Below are 15,319 nucleotides of genomic sequence, written 5' to 3' on the forward strand. Positions count from 1 at the left end.
TTATCTGCGCCTCTGGTATCCCCTTTAGGAATTGCTCTTGAGAAATTTCTGTCCCTCTTCCCAACAGTGAAGTGAGATATCTGCTCGTACTGCAACAGAGAACTGGGAAAAAACAAACAAAAAAAACCCCCAACAAGAACAATAATAAGTGAACTATAACAAAAATAGGTCAGCAGTGTCACAATATGTTCCCTGCTTGCTCCAGCAGCCACCACGTAGCTGTGATTGTATTTTACTGAGAGACACTAAACACGCAGGTTCTCCACAGTTTGCCCTCTGCGAGACAGCAGTCGCCAGACGTGTGGGGATTTTCACGTGTTTATGTGGTTAGCGGGCTGCGGCGCCCCCCCACCCTCCTTCTCCCACTCTTTGGTGGTCACCGGTGATTGATCACATGTCCCGCTTGGTAGCCTCTAGGTTGTTACGCTGACCCTCTGCGGAGGTAAACGCCGGGCAGGTCATTAACTGCTCGGCAATTAGCTGCTAAACAGGAAGGTATCGCCGACCCTCCCGCTGACTGAATGTGTCATTGTCATGTTTCCTCCCCTCGGTGAAGACGCTTATTTGTGTTTTGCGCTCGTTTCCCACAGGAAGAGCTGAGCGAAGCGCGGAGGCCGCCACTCTCTCGGAATCAGCAGAGACAGATGAAGCGACGAAGAGCCAAACAAAACATGTCACACGTTTAAATTCCAAGCGGTTTCGTCGACGGAAAATGTGAGAATTTATGTCTCCATCCCTGTGAAACTGGACATTTCAGATTAGACAGGCCGGAAAACTCTTTGTGTCGGCGCTGCTATCAAGTAGCACTTCCCATGATATATGAAGTATTAGAAAGCTCGGACGCTGGCGGGCCGCCCGAGGCGATTTGTTACGAGCATTATTGCACAACCATGCAGCGCGATGAGTCATCAACAGCTGTGTGTTTTTACACATTCGCCTAGAATAGCTCCAATCTAGCCGTTCCCAATCGTAACTCCCTCGGCTAAATAGTTTGCTGTTCCTGATTTAAAATGCTGGCAACATGTGGCCTTACTTTAAATAAAGTCCAAACAGCATTAAGTCGAGTTAAGTTTCCTCAGATGCCGTTTCTCAGAGGCGTATTACTCACAGAACAAGCACTCGCTTTTTTTCCCTTTTTTTTTTTTTTTTGCTTGCGTTAGCTGGATTTCTGTTTGAATCAGCATTATCTGTCTCGTTTGCGTTTGGAATATTTCTTAATGAGCCATTTTCGGTACGGGCCAAATTTGCTGAAAGCTCTTTATGAATTAATTAACTGGACCAAGCTCTTCTAATTGGGCGCCGACGAGGGTCAACGAGCTTTCAGTCCCTGAGTCCCATCCTTTTTTTTTTTTTTTTTTTTTAATGTTCGACTCACAGAAATGCTCTCTGTGTTGAAATTTTTTTTCCCTTTCTTTAAGGACAGAACTCAATAGGGGGAATAGTAGAAGAATGGAGGGAAAGAAAAACGGAGGGAGGTGAGGAGGAGGGTTGTGAAAATTGCCGTTGGCTGCCACCCAGGGCCCAGTCTTTGTGGTAATGAAGGGTTAGAAGCAGCGTTATTGCTCCCAGATGCCGTGCGGCTTCTCCGCAGCCCTTTGATGCATGGCCCAAGTCACCAGGACTTTTCTATCAAGACTCCCATCAACATACACACCACGCACACACACACACACACACACACACACACACACACACACTAAGACATGCAGCCTCTTAAAACAACGTGGACGCCGTAAACAACTATCTTCTCGGTTTTGCCCACCAAACTACTCAGATTTGTTTCAAAGTGTTAATTGGAGACAGTTTGTGTAAGGTCCCCCACGTGTGTGTGTGTGTGTGTGTTTTCGGTGTGTATACATACTCCAGCATGTGTGTGTGTGTGTGTGAGAGAGAGAGAGGCCATATTTCATCCCCATTTTGCAAACGGCGTTCGAGTCTGCGAGACGTTTCTTGGACGGCGTGCAGAGTGGTGAAGTGCCTTTATGAATGCGGGAGTGAACTTCCTTTGGCTCCTCATAATGAGCCTGCTATTACTCACAAGCAAAACAAAACCATGGAAAGTACTTTGCGCGCACACCGCTCCAAACACCACAGGTTAAATACCAAGTGCACTGCCTGGTGCCGACGCGTTTTGTGTGATTTAAAAGAAAGAAAAAAAAAAGAAAAAAAGGGACACATCACATGTGGTTCAGGTGTGAATAAAAGTAATTTGTTTGATTCTGTTTCACGAGCTTGGGGTGGGTTTGAACTTTTTAAATGGTCTCAAAGCCTAGCGTGCTGAGTTAAAGGGTCGGATCGCTCAAATTACGAAAGGCATGTTTTCTCAGCGAACTCCGGTTGGTAGGCAAACTGGAAAGATTGTGTAGAACCCCGCAGAGCTCCCCGTCAACTTGGGACTATTTCTTTGGTAAAAAAGTCATGTTGGTGAACCGTTTCCTGCGAGATCTTTGAATTTTCCTGATTGAGCGTGAATATACTGAGCTCCGTTTTTTGTTTTTTTTTCTGCGAATGCGTTCACGTTTGAGGCACCTGGCTGACACAGCGCCTCGTAATAAGTGAGCTCGGCCGGCGGTTGGCGCGCTGTAACCTCAGTGGCGGCCACACCCGGGGCATCTTTAGCCACTTTGTGTTTCCTTGCGTGTTCAACTCATGGCGACGTGACACAAGCAGAGCCGCTCTGACGTACGTATGAGCGTATTAGTCGTGCGATAAATCTCACCTTGAATTGTTTTCTTATTATACTGACGTAACAGTTGGTACAAGTTATATCAACACCCCTCTGAATCACTTCCCCCCTAAAAAACCCAACATATATATAAACAAAATACTGATGGTGAGATTCATTGCAGGACTGTATTCAGCCCCAGTTCTGACCGGAGATTCGTGACGAGGTGGACATTGCAGGGTGAAGCTGCAGTGGGGCGAACTGATCCGTCTCAGCTGAACTCGGGCCCGGTGATATCGTTGCCTGTGACTCAGCCCGTCAAGTCACTGGTGGCAGCTTTTAGAGCATAACGCATGTAACGCAATAGCAAAAGTCAGCTGGTTGAGTCGGTCGCAACCTGTCAAGCTGTCAAAGCGGCTGTCATTTTGGACAAAGGAAAGAGAAAAGCACCTCGTCAAGTTTTCAGCCGCGACTGTGTGAGACAAGCTGACGGCTCTGCCACAGTTTTGTCAGAAAACTAACGAAACACAAGACTGTGAAAATGCGTAATTATAAAGACTACACAGCCAGCAGTTGGGTTATGGTTAGTGATGTCGTCTTGTTGAACGCTCACCAAAACCCGTAACTGAAACACTGCGGAGCTGCTCCTGTGTATTAGCTGCTCGCAGAACCCACAAACTCTCCTTTCACATAACTGCAGCTGCCAGTGCGACCAGATTTATTTTATCATCTTCTGACAAAACTGCATATTTTACTGGTTTTATGACAAACTGCGACTTTATTGGCTTGGAAAGAGTATCCACTCACTAACACACAAAGTTTTTCCCGACACGGGGTCCCACGGGGTCAACGGGAAGGGGCGTAACTTCAGCTCTCTATTGTTAGGTTTGCCTAATATGCTGGAAACTGAAATAGTGTTGAATATTTGTAAATAAATGGTTTCAATACTCATTTTTTTTTTTTGCAGTATACTCCAGGACCAACTGTGTTTTTTCACTCTCGTCTCCAGCAGCAAGTCGACACGTGCGCCAGTGTGGCGCTTACACGGTCGCTGGTTTAAATGAATGGTCATATGCTGCGTACTCGTGCGCACAGAGGAGTGTTAGTTGAAATCAAAATACCACAAAGCAATGGAAACGCCGCAGTCAGGTAGGATTCCAGCGGGAGGATCGCTGGTGGTGTCTTCCGCAATTTATTTATTTTTTTATTTCTTCCGACATGTTGTCGAAATCTTGTCCCGCGCCCGCGAGAGCCCGCGCTCCTCCTCGTGTCCGTGTACGCGCAAAACTTTGTTTTACACTTTCCATGGTGATTCATGCAAACACGAGGGAAGTCTCCTGACAGCTCGGCAGTGGTTTTGCCATCACGCAGCCGTACCTCGCTCCGTGCCTGCGTCCCTCTGTCTCTGGGAAGCTGATTCCCAGAGATTTGTAAATGTAAAAAAAAAAAAATCAAGGTCAAACAAAGTGTGTCCACGTTCTTCACACACGTGTGTCTCATAAATGCATGTCATGTGTGCGTCTGTGTGTCCGTGTGTGCCTGACATTGTTTTCTCTCCTGTTTTTTCTGTGTGTGTGTGTGTGTTTGCACTTAACATCTGAAATCTGTACGTTTGTCTGTTATTGCTGGCTGGCTTTTATGGGAGCATATGGGAAAGCACTCAACCCCCCTTGACATACACAACTACACACACACACACACACACACAAAAACGCACATACAAGTTGGGCTGATTGAAGGAGGAAACCCCTCCAGAAGTGGTTGTGTTGTGTTCCTGTGTCTCTTTTCTCATTTCTTGTTTGTTTGTAGGTGCTTCAGCCATCATGTTTCTACTCTCACACGCTTCCTTCTCGGTCACAACCTACAGATAGTGGGTCTTTTTGGCCTCAATATCATTATCATCACGCTACTTTGCCCTCTACGTCCCTGCTTCAGTTCAGTTTACTCTGTACTCTCCCCCCCTCGTCCCTTCCTCCTTCCCCCGTTCCAACTCTCCTGACTGGATTTACTGGCCAGAGGAGAGGAAAATGTATGAATCAGTCCAAGGTTGCTCACTCCCAGGGAGAGGGGGAAGCCAGAGACGAGGGAACAAGGGGAAAGAGTAAAAAGAAAAAAGACCTGGAGAGACAGAGAGAGAGCGAGAGCGAGAGCAAAGATGGAGAAGAAACAGAACAAACTAGAGACGAAGGACGGGGACCTCTTCGCCCTCGCTGCCACCATAAATGATGATGTCAGCATCCAGCAAGCAGTCTGGGGCGATGGCTTGTTTGGTGTTTTTTTTTTTTCTTTTTCTTGTACAGCACCTGGATGTACTGCTGCTGCCAAATGTATGTGTGTGTGTGTGTGTGTGTGTGTGTGTGTGTGAGAGAGAGAGAGAGAGTTTTTACATGCATTTAGGGGATATGACCATTTGGCTGCACAGGTCATAAATCCTTTGATGAAGGAGTTTGGTCTCACACACAACCCCCCGTCTCACTCTCTCTCTCTTTCACACACACACACACGTGTGCGCCCCGCACGCGTGCGCGCGCGCACACACACACACACACAGACACACACACACACACACACACACACACACTGGGTTTGGGCAGGGCAGGGCCGTGGTTAGCTATCCAGATGGTTTTAAGGTTAGTTAGAGACTACGCTCAAAGGTGCTGTTTGCAACCAAAGCAGTCTGTGTGTGTGTTCCTGGATATGCGTGTGTGTGTGTGTATATGTTTAGTGTATGTTTATAGAAACTCACTCACCCTGTGCTAAATTTGGCTCCTCTTTTTTTTCAAACGCTAATTTTACTGTCGATAGTAAAACATTCACACACGCACGCACGCAAACGTTTTTAACAATAGACTTTGAGAGGTTTTTAACCACAACATGTGAGTGTGTGTGTGTGTGTGTGTGTGTGTGTGTGTGTGTGTGTGAGTGAGTGAGTGACTCTGACTAAGATAAGGCAGAGAGAGAAAGAGAGAGAGGGAGAGAGAGAGAGGGAGTGTGCTGGCATGTGTCAGACCGAGCTGATGAACTTTGAGGTTCCCTGATTCATAAATAGTTGGATGTCTGGATGTCATATGTTGTGTGCAGATTTACAAGTACAAGAGATTTTTCTACACTGGAAACGCGGTTTCTCTCTCTCTCTCTCTCTCTCTCTCTCTCTCTCTCTCTCTCTCTCTCTCTGTGTGTGTTTCTCATTTGTTGCTCGCCTTTTTTTCTCTCTCTCCTTTTTTCACTCTGCACAACTGTAATCAAAACCACAGACGAGGGGACTGTACGACTTTCCCATTCGTCTCTCTTTCCTTTCCTTTCCTTTCCTTCTTTTTTTTTTTTTTTTTTTTTTTTACGTCTGCTGTTAAATTTCAAATGAGAGGGGTTTAATCCTCATGTCCCCCGAGTGCTTTCATCTGATTTCTCTTCTGCTCTCTTAATCCAATCTGTTCTTGTTTCTCTATGGCTGATTCCCAGGTTGATTATCCCCAAATCACAGTATACTGAGTGTACGTATTAAGTAGATCATCCACTTTTCTTCAATTTTGGTCTTAGTGACAGCGTCAGCGCGAGTAATTGTAATCTCTTTGACCATTTTTACTCTCCAGTTAAATTCCTCGCCCATGGAGTCTCCCTGCTTTTCTCTCTCTCTCTCTCTCTCTCTCTCTCTCTCTCTCGCTCTCTCTCTCTCTTTCTCTCTTCCTGACATGTGCAATAATCCATGTGTTTCTCTTTCGCCCCCTGCAGGAGAAGGAGAAGAAGTACATGCTGCAGGTGGACAACCTGAAGCTGCGCGACGTGGAGAAGGGCTTCATGTCCAGCAAGCACATCTTTGCCCTCTTCAACACCGAACAGAGGTGTTGTTACACACACACACACACACACACACACACACACACACACACACACACACACACACACATATCAATACACAGTGGAGACACACAGCTGATACACATAACTGATCACTGTGTCACGGTTGCATTTTTTCCTGCCAAGTTGATATTAAACCTCAGAAACCATAAGCAAAATATGGATGATTGTTCATTTTAAATCGCAAGTGAAGATGTCATGTAAAAACTGAAACTGTACATAAGAACTTGAATTATAAAGTCAAGTGAAAAGATACTTTCAGAGTATCAGAATTAGCTCTGTAGAACCCACATTTCATGATTTGAATTCAAGAGATCTCAAGTGTCTTAAAGCTTAAAATTTGAATCAAATTAAAATGTACCTAGTTACTCTCCACCTGATACAGCTGCTCAGAGGACACATTTCGGATGTAAAATGATAATTTATGAAAAGACTGAGATCATCACCTAGCATTGTTCTGATCACAGGAACGTGTACAAGGACTACCGTCAGCTGGAGCTGGCCTGTGAGAGTCAGGAGGATATCGATGCCTGGAAGGCATCCTTCCTCAGGGCCGGAGTTTATCCTGAGCGCGTCACGGTACGACCTTTTTGAAAGTTTTTTTTTTAGTTTGTTTTTTTTTTTTTATGCATGCGCATAAAAGATACGGGCAGGAAAATGTAGAGAATGTCCTGCAATGTGTACGGTGAGTTATATTTCAATTTTGGTTAACGATTGGATATGAAAGTGTCCACATGATTATGAGTAACACATGATTAACCTGCAGAAAAGTAGATGTGCGTATTGGTATGTTTGCTTGCATGATGTTACTCTGGAGTCTATTTTAATGTTGTCAAGTCTCTGGTGTGACGCTGTCTCTGTCCTCTTTCACCGTCCGTGTTCGTCATCGCTCTTTGACTTCACAGGACAAGGAAGGAAAGGTATGTCTTTGTCCGCGCCCTTCATTTGCATCATTTTTGTGTCTTTTATTCAACGTTTCACCCTAAAACAATTATTTTGGGAGACTTTATTTGACATCGTTTGTGTTTACAATCCTATATCTCTTCAGAGTTAGCAGGAGAACTTCTATTTGATATTTCTTAATATGTAATTGGTGTTTTTTTTTAACCCATGTAACCAGTAGTACTACTACAAAAGAAATACTTGTATTGAAACTCGTGCTGTGTGACTCCCAGGCTTTTATCCCTCTTATTGCGTCTACGTCCCTTGTATTCTTTTGTAAACTGAAGTTACACTCCATGTCCTCTGTCCCCCCACTTCCTCTTTCACCTCCACAGAGCGAGGGCAGTGAAGAGAATGGCTCTGACAACCTCATGCACAGCATGGATCCTCAGCTGGAGCGGCAGGTGGAGACCATTCGTAACCTGGTCGACTCCTACATGGCCATCGTCAACAAGACCGTCCGCGACTTGATGCCCAAGACCATCATGCACCTCATGATTAACAACGTCAGATTTCCATCCTGCATTTTTCCAAACATAAATCTCCTAAAAAGACAATCCGGAAACGTTTCATCACAAAACGTCTGTCTTATTTCTTCCAGACTAAGGAGTTCATCAACGCAGAGCTGCTGGCCCAGCTGTACTCGTGTGGTGACCAGAACTCGCTGATGGAGGAGTCTCAGGAGCAGGCCACGCACCGCGACGAGATGCTGCGGATGTACCACGCCCTGCGGGAGGCCCTCAGCATCATTGGTGACATCAGCACATCCACTGTGACCACCGCCATGCCACCTCCTGTGGACGACTCCTGGCTGCAGGTGCAGCGGGGCGGCTCCGGAGGAAGGTAGGTCATCGGTTGCTGGAAACAGAAAGCTTGTTTGAATCATTTAAGACAATTTTTTTTTTACTTCTGTCACATGCCTCACTCTGTGTACATCAAATTTGTTATAATATATTTAAGCCTCTTTCACACATAGTTCCTGGTAAATTACTGGAATGACCCTTTAGGTGCCGGATTTCAATGTTTTCCTCCTTCCTCCTCCAGGTCTCCAGCCACCAGTCCAACCCCGAACCGCAGGGCTCCACCAGGACCCCCTGCCCGCCCAGGCTCTCGTGGGCCTCCACCCGGGCCTCCTCCCGCCGGGGGGCCCCCTGTTCCGTCTCGCCCGGGCGCTTCCCCGGACCCTTACAGCGGGCCGCCGCCCACCGTGCCCTCCCGGCCTAACCGCGCACCCCCAAGCGTGCCCAGGTGAGTGAACACGTCAGGGGTATTCAAGACGACCCGCCCTTTTACATCCAAACCACAGCTTATGACGCCATGACAAGCTAGCCAACCTGAAGTGTGGATACTCTCTGTTACTAAGGGGGATGTGAAGACACCTGGATGAGGGGAAGCAGGAGGTAAATGACAGTGAAAGACACCCGGTTGTGATAGACGATAGATGGATAGAGGAATAGATCCCCGAATAGATGGATAGACCGTGATATAACGCTCGATCAGTGGACCGTGCCCCTCGTTTTCTCTTGGTGTGGGTAAACGTTTGACTTCTTCCTCTCACGCACATTTGTTTTCTACCTCGCTGCCACCATCTCAAACTCTCAGCACGCTGTCGAACATCACCAGTGATAGCTATAACACTCCACTCATGTTCATTGCTTACGCCCCCTTACGTATGGTCCTAAGAGAGTCAGGGACCGTAATGAGCGTTAGAGAGGGACTTTTCTGTTTTCCATTAACTGTTATGTGCCTTTGCACCTGTAAAAATTGCCTTGTGCTTGCCTTGTGTTTGTGAGCTAGCTGACGTTTTTTTTTTTTTTTTAAATCCCGGACCGCTTCGTGTGTCGGAGTAGCGGCTTGCCTCTTTTAACCGAAGGAGACACTAACGTTGCTGAGCAAAGCTCTCACTGGCAAATTTTGCAGCCTCGAAATCAGAAAATAAAACCCTCAATCAAAATCCCCAGTAGTGAACTCTCTGCCATCTTTTATTCGGGTCCGTCCTAAAGTGAGAGCTGAGCACATGTGACCTTGGTCATTTCCTGACACTGTAACTGTTTGCGCCCCTTTTTCTTCTCTCTCTTCCTCCTCTTCATCCCTCTTCCTCTCACCACACCTCTGTCCCACACATGACTGTTGTTCCCTCTACAGAATCACTATCACTGACCAATGAGGACTAACGTCTCCGGTACGTTGGGTACTGTCCGCCATCATCATCCTCATCCTCATCCTCACTTTCCTTCTTTCTCCTCCTCTCAGAGGGCATCCTTTCGCTGCATGCCATCTTCTTTATTCTCACTTTTTTATTTTTCTCTTCTCAGAGCGCTGCATGGGCAAACACACGCCCATTTCAGGTGGCGCGTGCGTGTTTGCGTCGGTGTTTGAGCCTTTTTGGAGTTGATGCAAATTCCTTTTCATTTATTGGTGGGGATATATAAGAATGTGTCAGCGTGTCTGGTGAAGGGGGGACATTTTCTCAGGAGCAATGGGGTTAGACAGGAGGAGTCAACTCAAATGTCCAAAAACCTGAAGGTTATTGTTGTTTTTGTGTCGGTGTTGTGTGTGTGATGGACGTAGGCCATGACATCCCACCCATCCCCAAGTGTCGGATGTTGTCCTCCAGAATAATGGTCACTGTTTGCTACAGACTTCGGCAGCCAGCACCACAGCTGATTCTCAAGCAAACCTTTTTGTCTGTAAAATGTCAGATCAGTTTCACCTTCATTAGGCTTCTAGAAAACAACTAAAAGATAACAATCTAAAAGGGGAACATCACTTTGCGGGCGCCATGTCTGTGAGTAGACATGTGCAACCTGTAAAAGGGGGTCACGAGTAGGTCCATTTTTACAAACAACAAACCCAAAAGGAGAAACATATTTATTTATTTATTTTATTATTTTTTTTTAAAGGAACAGTACGTACATGTCGGCAAATACGCTTACTTACTTTTTATTTACACAGCAGTGGCCAGGGTCAGGTAGTAACAAATTACATGCAATCAGGATTCCGTAATTGGATTACTAAAGATGCTAAAATCAACCCAGATTCAATTTTGGGGAATAAAAATCAATTCAATTATGGTTATATTGTCAAGGATTACCCGACACTACACTTGTAGTTATGTCTTTCTCAAATATGACAATCTTGAAATTCAGAATTTTTTTCTTTCCTTGATTACTTGTGATAAAAATTGCCATGTATCTTGTGTTGCAGACTAGTGGGGAGACAGCTTTAGATTTATTCCCTGTGATTAAACAGCCTGTTTTCAGACTTTAAAGGATCCATATGAATATTTAAACTGATTACACTGTGTCAGTGCATGCTTCTGTGCTGTACTTAGACAATACGAATAATTCTGCCTGCATTTGGCCCCCGACTGCAAACATACATCATACGCATTATGGCCATGTATCCTGATATCTTTGTGATGTTTTTTTTTTTGTGTGTTTCCGGGTTTCCTTCCATGTGTTACTTCACGATATAGGTGGTTGTCTGTGTTTCCATGTGAAGGGTACTGTGTGTATGCATGTATGTACACATTGGGGGGGGGGGGGGGGACTGATATAACACTATGTACAGTAAGTATAATCGCTAATCTTGAGCTTTCAATGAGCCGCAGACACCTGTGAAACCACTGATCTGACCTGATCCCGTCCTGTCTTCTCTGTATCTCTTCCTGTGTGTTTGTATCCACGGCAGCCGGAGACCCCCGCCTTCTCCAACCCACTAGACCTCTCCGAACTCCTCCCTCCTTCCCTTCCTCCGCCTGCCCGCCTGGTCGGTCCCCCTCCTCTGGATGAGCGGCCGTGGACAACAGCGCCACCTTCCTGTCTTTTTTTTTTTTTTCTCTGCCACACCCGACCCGAGCCGGCCTCCTTCTCCCGCTCCGTCTCGACAAGCCATGCCTCTCTTTCTCCCCCTCTCTCCCTCTCCCTTCCTCCCTTCACAACAACCCCTCTGCTGCACACTGAGATGCAGAATACTTGAAACACACACCTGCATGAGTGATGTTACGAAACATGCTGCACCCTCAGAATTCAAATACACTACGTAGAGAAATATGGGAAGCAACCCTTGTGTGAGTGCACATGTGCATGCACACCGGCTTCCATCAGTACAAACATATAGGTATATACACACGGTGCAGAATATTTGGTGGGAGACATTTGCAACACTTAGCATGACACTTTGCCTGAGTATGACTTTATACTCCAGCCTTTCTAATTAATGGGTATTCTGGCTGTGGACTGACTTATTTTATTTTTTCCCTGTTTTATCTTGATATCACTGATTTCTTTTGCTTTTCTTATTCACCACTTTTTTTTTTTTAATTATTTTTTTTAAATGCCAATTTTCCTCACAGCATTTCAGGCTACGAGGTGCTTTATCTGTCAGGTATTTTCCCGGGGTCTCCGCATCTCTATGGTTTCTCTTTTCATCTTCCACTTTCTCTTCTTTTTATAACCTTTTTTTTTTTTCACGGCCGAACAGGGGCCCTTCGCCGCCCTTAGAGGACACTTAGAGGAAACCCCCTCGCGTCCTCCCCTTTTGCCTCCTCTCTTCTAAAACTCACCCTTGTTTTCCGTCAACTATGAAACAGACTGCAACATCCATCACTCGCTCAGCTCACAGGAGAGAGGAGGGGGGGGCTGCTGCTCCTCATCCTTTCTTTCCCTCCTCCTCCTCCTCCTCCTCCTCTTTCTCCTCTTGCACTAGGACTGGAGGAGCGATCATTTTAGGGACCTTCTGGACTTCACATATTCCTGTTGTAGACTCCAGAAGGCCTCACTGTCACCTGTGATATAACTTTCTCGTGTAACTGAGTGGACAGCCACATAGCTCACTCGACTGTGATCTCACTACAGTGTCGCAGCCACTTCCCACAAAACATACGAGACCAAGAAAATGGTTCGCAGATCTTTTTTTTTGGCTTAAAGAGGCGCCTCCCATGGCTCCTCTCCCTCTTTTCTCCTCTCCCTCTTTTCTCCTCTCCTCTTCACAAAGAAAAAACACTGTTACTGCGTTATCTTAGAGGCGGGACCTAAATAGAAAGTGCAATATATAGAAAGTCCTCCTGCAGATGGCTTCATCACACATTTTTGATTGAGAGGAAGAGAATCTAAGGGCCCGGGTGGCACCCTGTGACTGTTACATATCTCCTTATACGTCCCTATTTTTTTTTTTTTTTTATTCAGAGGGAATGAGGTCCCTGATGGGAAAGGCTTTTAAATATTTGGAGTGTTTCTTGGTCATGTTATGCTTAAAACTTGTATCCAGGTGTGAGATCTGCCATTCATTCACTGTCTGTTTTTCCCTCTTTTTCTTTTTTTCTTTTTCTTTCCTCTCTCAGTGGTCACGGGGGTGAGTGAGTGCATGAAAACAGCCACAGTCTATGCATAAAACTATCAAACGCTCCTCCTGTTCCGCCCTCACATCGCTCAACCTGCTGTCAGTGTGACCGTGTCGTATTTGGACGCCCCCCCCCACCACCACCACCGCAAAACAAAAAGATAAAACTCCCACCTCTGTACCTCGATTGATGTCATTTAAGACCCATTCGAAACACTTCAGTGACCCCTCGTGCATCTGCGTGCTCCATGCAAACACAACAGAGCATATTCTACTCTATTATTTAACAGTAAATAGTTTATAATGGACATATCTTATTGTGTTCTTATGTATATGTGTGGTGCATCTTATGGGACTCGTACTTCCACCGTCTAGAGATTTTAGTCCGCAATGTATGACATTTCTGAATATTTAAATTATTATTATGAGTAAATGAGTACGTGTATAAGGAAATATTAAAAAAACAAAACAAAAAAAAAACATAAAAAATGTGTAATGCAGTAATGTCTCTGGACTCTGGCAGGTTGTTTGATACTTAAGCTTGTAGCGGAGGGCTTTTTCTTTTTTTTGTTTTGTTTTGTTTTTCTTGTCTCTCTCTGTGTGTAGAGGCGCAGGGAGAGACGGTGTGAATGTGTGAAAGTCCTGCAGAAACCGGGTCCCGCAAGCTTGTTCAAGCTGCTGTGGGGAGGAGCGATGACTTTAACCTGCAGGACTGCCGTGCTTTGTCAACACAATAAAAACCTCAGTGTACTGAACTCTGTCTCCCTCTCTTGTCTCTTCGTTGGTGGTGAACATTGGTAATTAACACAAAGCAAAACAGGTGAAAAGAGGAATTTCCTTTCTTGACGTAGACAGGGTTTTGGTGTTTTTTCATTATTTATTAGACTGAAATAAGGTAAGCGAGCCAGTGAAAGTAGCGTACTCGCCTACTTTAGAGCTTTACCATCAGACTGTCACCTCTTGTGGTACAAAGTGGTATTACGAGACAGGACTTCACAGGACAAGTCAGTTTGCATGCTCACTTTAGTAGATTTGTCCACCATAATAAAGAGATGTTAATGACAGAACATCAAACTGATGTCTTCCCACTGTGTTGATGATTTTGGTTCCATTTTAGATATTACATATTGCACCTTTACCAAAGTTTTGATAGTTCATCATCACATCATGGCAGACCATCCAAAGGTTTTTGAGACTTTTTACTAAAATCAAAGGTGGATTAATACTGAGGAATATCCTCTGGGAACCATGGACGTCTGCACAATATTCCATACCAGTTCACAACTGTGAAGATAATTCCATCAAGGCAAAAGTGGTGGACTGACAGTTTAAATCTTACTAAAAAGGAATGGTTCAGGCAAGAGAGAATGAAATTCTTGCCCAATTTAAGAACAAACTCATTTCAAATTTCTAAAGTAAAGTATTCAAAAAGTGTCAAAAGCTAAAAAAAAATGTGGCAATTTTTCCAGCAGAAAAAAGGGGTTTGAAATCCTTATCTAAACAACTCACCAGAAAAATGTGAATATACAACAGGCTTTAAGAATAATACAGCCAAAATGTGAGCTGATCACTGTGCATTTGGTATTTAATTATGAATGGGAAAAGGAACAGGCCTTTATCATGAAAGAGGTTTGACTTGTCTCAGTAGAAAAAAAGCACAGGTTTAAATAATAATGAACTGAACTCCATTAAGCCACTTCAGATAAATCAGGTCACATGCATTCAAGTTGCTCAATCAGTTTTATTCAGGAAAAGGGGAGAAAATATTACTCAAGGAAAAACAAACAAACAAAAAAAAAATCAGTAAGCTTCTGTCAGAAGCAGCCCTCAAACAAATCAGTTCTCTGAATGATCCTTCATTTCGATCCAACACTCACCTCTATTTTACACTAAAACTGATTAGTTGAGACACTAACTTATTCCAAATAAATAGAATATTTTCTCTTTTTTTTTAAGTCAATCTTTGTATTAAATCACAGCCAGTCAGTTCCCGCCGATGCCCCGACTCTGATCTAACAGACATACACACAGTCCACACTGCCAGTAAACATGGCAGAGCAGCTCTTCTCCCCACACACCAGGCATAATGAATATACAATATGTTACACAGTTACAGTATATACACACCACCTCTTGTACAGTAAAGACAATAAATGCTTTCTCATTGCTATTTGTTTCAATCACGCATAACATATTTAACAGTGAATTAGAAAGCGTGGGAAGTCATTTTTATCCACATTGTTTTTGTTATTTTACAAGCCCCGAAACAACACTAAAAGGATTTTAATGTATATTTACCTCTTGGTCTGCCCACTCCCAAAAAAGCAAAATGGAGAAAAGAGGGGGGAAAAAAAAATCATACTTTGTGGTGTGTTTCAAAGGAAACTAAAAAAAGTGACAGAATGCTAAGAAGCGAGGAATAAAAAAAAAATCAACAATGAGAGTAACCACAGCATTTATTAACATTTTTTAAGTGCTGTGGTTTAGGGTAGACACAGTGCTGTTTACTTTCTC

At 44.5% G+C, this 15,319-nt stretch overlaps 1 protein-coding gene across 5 annotated transcripts in view; it reads left to right on the forward strand.

The window, feature by feature from the left end:
* Positions 1-13,560, forward strand: part of dnm1a (dynamin 1a) — a 55,030-nt gene extending 41,470 nt beyond the window's left edge. For 2 of the 5 annotated variants that reach the window (XM_037117926.1, XM_037117929.1), the window contains 8 exons: positions 6,395-6,504; positions 6,988-7,099; positions 7,426-7,440; positions 7,798-7,968; positions 8,064-8,305; positions 8,507-8,710; positions 9,608-9,644; positions 11,156-13,560. In XM_037117926.1, the coding sequence (XP_036973821.1) occupies positions 6,395-6,504; positions 6,988-7,099; positions 7,426-7,440; positions 7,798-7,968; positions 8,064-8,305; positions 8,507-8,710; positions 9,608-9,629 (876 nt within the window). In that variant the 3' untranslated portion in view covers positions 9,630-9,644; positions 11,156-13,560. The remainder of the gene's footprint in view (positions 1-6,394; positions 6,505-6,987; positions 7,100-7,425; positions 7,441-7,797; positions 7,969-8,063; positions 8,306-8,506; positions 8,711-9,607; positions 9,645-11,155) is intronic. The other 3 variants (XM_037117925.1, XM_037117928.1, XM_037117927.1) reach the window with 2 other exon arrangements.
* Positions 13,561-15,319: the final 1,759 nt, after the last annotated feature.

Source organism: Acanthopagrus latus, chromosome 12 (assembly GCF_904848185.1).
Source record: "Acanthopagrus latus isolate v.2019 chromosome 12, fAcaLat1.1, whole genome shotgun sequence".
In the NCBI taxonomy this organism is placed as follows: Eukaryota; Metazoa; Chordata; class Actinopteri; order Spariformes; family Sparidae; genus Acanthopagrus; species Acanthopagrus latus.